The sequence below is a fragment of the Mytilus trossulus genome, chromosome 2, assembly GCF_036588685.1.
Source record: "Mytilus trossulus isolate FHL-02 chromosome 2, PNRI_Mtr1.1.1.hap1, whole genome shotgun sequence".
Lineage (NCBI taxonomy): Eukaryota > Metazoa > Mollusca > Bivalvia > Mytilida > Mytilidae > Mytilus > Mytilus trossulus.
In genome coordinates, this window is record NC_086374.1 from 59,774,238 (window position 1) to 59,783,271 (window position 9,034).

Consider the following 9,034-nt stretch of genomic DNA (forward strand, 5'->3'; position numbering starts at 1 on the left):
GATCTTAAATCTTTTAATTTCCCATGATTCTCTTAATTTCCCATGATTCCCTTATAGCAGCTCATCATAATAGAGAAAAACTATCATAAAGAAAAACCTCATCATAATAGAGAAAAACCTCATCATAATAAAGAAAAACCTCATCATAATAGAGAAAAAGCTCATCATAATAAAGAAAAAGCTCATCATAATAGAGAAAAAGCTCATCATAATAGAGAAAAAGCTCGAAAAAGCTCATCATAATAGAGAAAAAGCTCATCATAATAAAATAAAAGCTCATCATAATAAAGAAAAAGCTCATCATAATAGAGAAAAAGCTCATCATAATAGAGAAAAAGCTCATCATAATAAAGAATAAGCTCATCATAATAGAGAAAAAGCTCATCATAATAAAGAAAAACCTCATCTTGATAAAGAATAAAGTACCATAAGGCAGTTACGGCGTTCCATAATATAGATTGAGTTCTTCCTGTTTGTATAATTGAGGTATATGAGTTCAGTTAAGCTACAACTTATCAATAACAAATTCAACAAAGATTGCACGTCCATGACACAAAAAGAACATGAGAAGAAGTTCTACACAGAAGACGAACCTGACGTCTGTAGAAGTATTTTATTTGCAGACGGTCACTTTTGTATAGCTGACCTTTTGTAAATGAAAATAAACATCAACTGATACACCTCTAAGTTTCTAAATAAGGAGACACATTAAAACATCAAAACTGCAACAGCAATAAAAAGTGTAAAACAAATGAATAAGAGTTATTAAATAAAAGACAACGTTAGCAGTATACTGCTAAAATGTATCGTGAAAACAAGTCTATGAAACATATACTAGCACTCGGTATACCATAATACAATATAATATTTTCAGCTAAACCCGTTTATTTTGCACAAAGAACACAAGTAAGCGGATAACCTTCATGATAGGGCGGACATGGTAAAGCACCACATTTGGCAATAACCTCATAAAGAAGTTTCCCGTTTGAGTTACTTTCTCCTGACATGATATAATCTGGAGATTCATCAACACAGATGAATGTAGTTGCTGATGTATGTGCGTAGTATCCAGAACCAAGGTAACCCTTATATTTTGCCTGCCATCCATTGAAACACGTGTTTTTTCCTGGAATCATAATTGTCTGTGTTCCGTCTTGAATTTCACAAACGGAACAAGGAACGTCTTCATCAAACGATTTGGGTCCAAAAAAGTTGGTTTCAAACTCTGTTCCATACATATGACCTACATTTCCTTGGGAGGCTGTTGTCTTTACAAAGTCTGGGTTACGAGGAAGACATACGGCATCCGCTGCTGCTCCTGCTTCACTATAAAGTCCACCACCAATAAAACCTTAAAATAAAGCATATACTAGATTAGTTCCAAGGTCTTTTAGTTATGTTTCTTTAAAATATTGAAGATTACTTTGCATTTCAATTTCTAAATAACGATACTTTGTTAGCTTAGTGTGATAAAAGTAGAAATCTGTAATATTATTTTATATTTTCCAGATGATTAAAAGAAAATCTATAACAGGTTATAAAAGGGAAGGGCCAATATTTTCGAGATCATTTTCTTGAAAAGACGACGACTAAACGCTTTTCAGGTCACCTATAGGTCCGTTCTTGTTAAACAAATGTCTTTTTCACTCATTCTTGACACAATGTGTATTCCTTTAGCAGAGAAAATTATGATAATACCTAGTATAAGATTTAAAGTTTGCTGTATATGTGTCGTAATATTCTTTTCGGTACATTTGGTATTGTAAATATCCAATACTCTTTGACCACTTCTCAGTTTTTAAGTATATCTAGTAAAAGATTTCGTAAATTATAATGGTTTTATTGATAGGACCTGTACTAAATTAAGTCTAGATTTAATTTGTTTTAAACGAACGCAGTCATGAAATAGTTTATCTTTGCGGGATATGCATAATTCTAATGTAATGAACCGTCATCGATTCAATGCATCAGACGAGTTGACGAATTTGGCAGACCTTTGTCAATTTTCATTTTGTGTCCCTAAAAATGTGCAAAGGCTGATTCTATGACAATTTTTTATATATTGGAGAGAAAATGAAAAGATCACTCGAAACACGAACATCACACTTCCACTACCAACAATAACATCTCCAATGGCTGCTGATACCATATTGAATATTTTACGTCCTCATCTATGGTTCTTATAAAGTTGTCTTACTTTCAACTGGTTCTTTCATATATTTTTTAAAAGTCTGCGGCGTCTAGAATTACTTATGTTGTAAGTAGCATTGTATGGATGTGTTCAATAGGCGTAAACAGAAGGTTAAGACTATTTACTTGGAATTAACATGATCATGATTAACTTGTTTTTTAATCTTTTGTGTTCATCTACAAATCTTTGTAAGAAGTATGTTTTCAACCGCAGCAAAACAGAAATAAGAATTTCGAAATTATGAATCTAAATTAATCATCAAATATGATATTATACCTGTGTATAAAAGGGTGTCATTTCCTGGACATGTCTGTTTTCCCCATCGGATATAAGTCGAACTTATTTCTGAAATTAAACAGTATAGTTATCAAAATTGCAATGTTCATCATTGTCTTATTTGATCGGTTATTGTTTTTTTTAAATGATGAACAGTGATGCCCAATTAAGATATCTGAACTATGATTTAAGAGTCATTCTGGAAACATCACTTCAAGAATGAGTTGAGAGGAGTAAAGAAACACTGACAACGATAGTATATGACATCGGGAAAGGAATATTGGGTGATGAGGAGAGAAAAGAAAGGTGTAACATCAAGCAGACGCCAAACAGGAGAGAACAGAATATCAAACAGCTAAGGAAGAACTCATTTTTTTAAAAGGTAGTACAAAAGAAGTTATGAGATAGAGAAGTTAGGAAATGCCTACCTTACAGAAAGTAAAAGAGATGAGTTGAGAGGAACTAAAAGTACAGAACAACTCAAGAATAATAATGAGAGGAAAGCGATCCGCATAAGTTCACAAAACACTGTTGGGTTGAGAAAGAACAGGACACCTGTATTGTAGTACAAGTATGCAAGAGATAGAACAGTATCTGTTAGAAACCCTCTCAGAGCTAGAGGTACATTGTGGATATTGCCACAGAGTTAAAGAAGAAGAACAATCAACAATAGACTTTAAAATAAAGGATGCAGTTAGGAAAGAAGATAGTGAGGCGGTAAAAAAGGCAAGAACAGTCTACAACTTACTACAAGAAATGTCCACAGTTACTGAGATCACCATGACAGGTATTCTAAACACTATAGAAAAAGGACCATTTCAGAAAGTTGCAAAAAATGTAAAAGTGCTTTGTACCAAAAGAACAAGATACAACAGACATTTCAATGTTTATAACAATTTCATTGTAGAGGGATAATATCTACTTTTTTGTATTGGAAAACATCGTGACAAAATGTATGTTAGATAACGGATACATCTTTACAACAATGAGGATTTGCATGTTATCTAGGGTGTGTAGAACTTACTTGTGCTCTTATTCAACTAATACCTGAGTCGAAGATCGTTAAAAAAATTGGCAGTTGTATGATTAGACCTGGCAAATGCACACGGACCAGTATCTTATTTGATCGGTTATTGTTTTTTTTAAATGATGAACAGTGATGCCCAATTAAGATATCTGAACTATGATTTAAGAGTCATTCTGGAAACATCACTTCAAGAATGAGTTGAGAGGAGTAAAGAAACACTGACAACGATAGTATATGACATCGGGAAAGGAATATTGGGTGATGAGGAGAGAAAAGAAAGGTGTAACATCAAGCAGACGCCAAACAGGAGAGAACAGAATATCAAACAGCTAAGGAAGAACTCATTTTTTTAAAAGGTAGTACAAAAGAAGTTATGAGATAGAGAAGTTAGGAAATGCCTACCTTACAGAAAGTAAAAGAGATGAGTTGAGAGGAACTAAAAGTACAGAACAACTCAAGAATAATAATGAGAGGAAAGCGATCCGCATAAGTTCACAAAACACTGTTGGGTTGAGAAAGAACAGGACACCTGTATTGTAGTACAAGTATGCAAGAGATAGAACAGTATCTGTTAGAAACCCTCTCAGAGCTAGAGGTACATTGTGGATATTGCCACAGAGTTAAAGAAGAAGAACAATCAACAATAGACTTTAAAATAAAGGATGCAGTTAGGAAAGAAGATAGTGAGGCGGTAAAAAAGGCAAGAACAGTCTACAACTTACTACAAGAAATGTCCACAGTTACTGAGATCACCATGACAGGTATTCTAAACACTATAGAAAAAGGACCATTTCAGAAAGTTGCAAAAAATGTAAAAGTGCTTTGTACCAAAAGAACAAGATACAACAGACATTTCAATGTTTATAACAATTTCATTGTAGAGGGATAATATCTACTTTTTTGTATTGGAAAACATCGTGACAAAATGTATGTTAGATAACGGATACATCTTTACAACAATGAGGATTTGCATGTTATCTAGGGTGTGTAGAACTTACTTGTGCTCTTATTCAACTAATACCTGAGTCGAAGATCGTTAAAAAAATTGGCAGTTGTATGATTAGACCTGGCAAATGCACACGGACCAGTATCACAAGAAAGAAGGCAATTGATTACTCCACATTCCAGATCACATCAGTAAAATGTTATTTTGGTAATATACAGCTGCGATTTGCTGTAGATAATAAGAAAACAACATGGCAGAAGTGTAGAGAAATGAAAAGTAACTGATACTTTTACCACTGGAAGAGATTTTCACATGGACCGGATGTGGATGAAATCTTTGCCTAAGAAAGCCATATCAATGATTCTGATAAAGTTTCAAATAGCGACGAAGCTCCAGCTTAAGATCAAAGGGAAAGAAATACTTACAGTTGTAGATAACGCTATTAAATGACTTGGAAAATGGTTTGACGACACCCTTTAAGACAGTTCTTCTCCAAAGAGAAGCCAGATAGTACAAGCACAGGTTGTAGAACGGCTTAAGAAGGTAGACAAGAGTAGAATACCTGGATATTTAAAGGCTACGATATACCTACATGATTCTCATGAGTAACCCGGATTTATTTTCTCTCAATCTATTTATGAATTTTGAACAGTTTATACTACTGTTGTCTTTATTTCTTAAAGTCTATGAGAGGACAACAGTTGAAGTCATAGACGATGTCTTGGAGTACCGCCACGTTTTACAGCAATATGTATTTACAGGCGATAATCATTAATCCAGCCACCTTCAACATCAACTTTTGAGAACTGCAGTAGATAAAGTAGAATGTTTTCTTCATCACAAAGACATAGTCGGCAATCTACCGGTAAACATGGCTTAGAAATGACACATTCCAACAGTGGTCAAAGAAAACACAAAAAGTGAAGAGCAGCGTGCTGCAGTCAGAAATAAGACAAGTAGAATAAGGAAAAAGAAGAGCAAAAACAGTAGAGTTAAGCCGCCAAGGAGCATGGATGATGTAGAACTTGCAAGAAATAAAGATCACATGGACATATTGATGGCGGATGGAACCATTCAGAATTTATACATGTTATGGTCCGTCTACAATACCCTTCCTTCCCCTTTAAACTTCATCTACGGGGACTGATAGAAGACCCAACCTACAAGTTGTCTATTATGCCCTTTTTTGTGATTGTTTGTTACATATTTGATTGTTTTTGTAGTGATTAAAATAATAAAACAATGTTGACTGATATACCCCTATTTTATATTTTTTTTCCATATTGTGTCTGTTTGTTTTATTCACACATCATTGTCAATATAATGGAATTGTCATACAAGTGAGTGGTTTATCTAGCTTTAAAACCATGTTTAATCCACCATTTTTAAATTAGGAAAAATAAGAAAATTCCTGTACCAAGTCAAGAATACCGGTATGACAGTTTTTGGTGGGGTTCATATTGCTTTAGTTTTCAATGTTGTGTCTTCTGTACTATTATTTGTCTGTTTGTCTTTTTATTTTTAGCCATGGCGTTTGCAGTTTATTTTCAATTCATAAGTTTGACTGTCCCTCTGGTATCTTACGTCCCTCTTTGAGGAGTTTGAGCTTTTGATTTTGCCTTTTGATTAGGGACTTTCCGTTTGAAATTTTCCTAATAGTTTTTTTTAGGTTTTTAAAAATGGTTTCTGAAATGGGGAATGTGTCAAAGAGACAACAACCCGACCATATAAAAAACAACAGCAGAAGGTCACCAACAGGTCTTCAATGAAGCAAGAAATTCCCGCACCCGGAGGCGTCCTTCGGGTGGCCCCTAAACAAATATATACCAGTTCAGTGATAATTAACGCCATGCTAATTTCCGAATTGTACACAAGAAAGTTAAATTCATAAAATACATGCCAGCTCAAGACTTCAGTTAAACTGATTGAAAGATTATGATTTCATCATATGAATATCAGGCACAATCCTTCCCGTTATGTGTTTAGTATCATACCATCATAACATATAAGAGAAGAACATAACCCGTGTCATGCCAACAACTGGTTTTTGAATAAATGTGTTTAGTTCCGATGCAAAATCCCTATAAGTGAATCAATTAGAACTCCAAAATAAGCAATCCTTAATGACCTGACAACAGTATCGTAACTATATCCCTTCTTGATAAGTCTATTTAAAGGTTTTGTTAGTTTATAGGGTGAGTACTGACATTTTTGTGCTTTATAAAGAATATTTCCATAAAAAATTGGATGTGAAATACCTGAACGTATAAGAAGTCTGCATGTTGAGCTATATTTACGAATGATGTCCTTATACCGATGATAAAATTTAGTAAATGTTTTGACTAGTTTGTGATATCGAAAACCCTGGTGTAATAATTTTTCAGTAATATATAAATTTCTCTCGTTAAAATCTAAAACATTGTTACATACACGAGCGAATCGTACAAGTTGAGATACATAAACACCGTAAGATGGCGACAAGGGAACGTCACCATCTAAAAATGGATAATTAACAATCGAAAATGAAAAATCATCTCTTTTATCATAAATATTAGTATTAAGCTGTCCGTTAGTGATATAGATATCAAGATCGAGGAAAGGGCAGTGGTCATTGTTAGTATTAGCTTTATTTAAAGTAAGTTCAACAGGATACATTTCTTTAGTATACATACTGAAGTCGTCATTATTGAGAGCCAAAATATCATCCAAATATCTAAAAGTATTATTAAATTTATTTACGAGATGTTGTTTCGATGGGTCTTTGCTGATTTTTATCATAAATTATATATAACTCATAGCAATACAAAAACAGGTCCGCAATAAGTGGTGCACAGTTAGTCCCCATTGGAATGCCGATAACCTGATGATATACGGAATCTCCAAAGCGAACAAAAATGTTATCTATAAAAAATTCAAGGGCATATATAGTATCAAAGCATGTCCAATTGACATTGGTTTTTTGTTATCGCTACTAAAAAATGACCTAAAAGAGTTTGAACATATATATTCACATTCTGACTTTTTAAATGTCCATTTAATTAGGTGGATGATTTTTTTCTTAATTAGAATGTGAGGCAATATGGTATACAGGGTAGAAAAATCAAAACTTTGAACAGGTTCAAAATGACCAATATAAGCATGCAATTTATCAAGTACGTTCTTGGCACTCCAAAAGTAATTGATTCCACTATTTTCGAAGGCCTTATTTGAACAATTAATTATCAGGTTTTTTATTGCACCAAGTGTACTGGTAAGAAGAATAGACAATTTAGTAGTGGAACAATGGTTTGAAGACGAAATAAATCTATATTTGTAAGGTGTTTTGTGTAGCTTCGGAAGCCAATACATACTTGCACGCTATATAATTGCGCTGACACAGGGATGATATCGATGACGACATGACAAGGTCCTAAAACATCTAGAGATCCTTTATATGAAGAGAAGAAAGAAGACAAAGAACATCAGATTCGGTAAAAAGGGATATACTGGTCATATAGAAAAGTTACAACAGCACGTCATCTAGGGAAGAACAGTGAATGGAATATAAGGACTGATATTAGCAAGAGGGTACAGACAACCTGAAGTCCAGAAATTGTAGTTCGGTCACAGCAGTCAAATATGATAGTTTCAATAGAACTAACAATATCCTCGGAAAAGCGATGTGAAGAGACATACCAGTATAAAGAGCAGAGTGACTGTACCCAGTAGAAGAATGATGCAGTGGATTTCCTGCACAGCCAATATGGATGATGCTACAGCCAATATGGATGATGATACATGCAATGAGAATACTAGTAGCTGGTTAGGCACGAAAGACAGCAGTTGCACAGCTAGAGGAAGCACAGACGTTCATCTTATTGGTTTTGGAATCGCAGACATAATCTGAGCTGGAAACCGAGCTGATGAGGAAAGATTTGACCACCTGTACTGACCGCCAACCAAAGGAATTGTTAATACAGTGTCGAAATATCTTATAAAGGTTAAAACCATCTTTAGATATCAAAGCACTGACAGAGAGCGACAGAGATTCAGAGATGATGGAAGATGAGCAGTCAATGAAGTGAACTCATAAGTCAAAGGAAAACGAACTAAAATGAATAGAAGATAAACAAACACACAAAACTTTCCATTCAAAACTAAAACCGAGCAATACAAAACCGACAAAACGATTAACGGGGTTAATTATCTACTAGTGACACCCGCCAGTGATGTCATTATCGAGGAAATTATGTCGGTAATTGTGGCAAACTCCAGAACAGTTGTGATATCATGCTTCGATTCTTTTGTAGAGAAAGGGAAGTATGAGCCGATCGATGGCGAGGTATGAAGTTGGGGCATTGTGGTAGCGACAATTTACTCTACTTACTATGACTTTTTGTCAGCTGACTAAATGCTACTTCGAGTACATTACGTTTTGTCTCTTCCTGTTGTAGTTTGTCGGATAATGAATGTACAAGACTTTCTAATCGACCTAGGCGGTCTGCAAGGACATCCGGGTCATTCAACAATATTCTCTTCTTCTGTTGGTCCTTCGTTGTTCCTATTTTACACAGAAAGAAGAACAAAATAACGTAAGTCAGAAATGTTGACATGT

The 9,034-nt window shown here is 34.4% G+C and overlaps 1 protein-coding gene across 1 annotated transcript; it reads right to left on the bottom strand.

Annotated features, from left to right (window-relative positions):
* Nucleotides 1–884: 884 nt before the first annotated feature.
* LOC134705285 (uncharacterized) lies at nucleotides 885–9,034 on the bottom strand. The gene is made up of 3 exons (XM_063564037.1): nucleotides 8,807–9,034; nucleotides 2,468–2,536; nucleotides 885–1,351 (listed from the first exon to the last, which is right to left on the bottom strand). Exons 1-3 carry the CDS (start codon nucleotides 9,030–9,032, stop codon nucleotides 885–887), a joined length of 762 nt encoding a protein of 253 aa, XP_063420107.1. The 5' UTR covers nucleotides 9,033–9,034.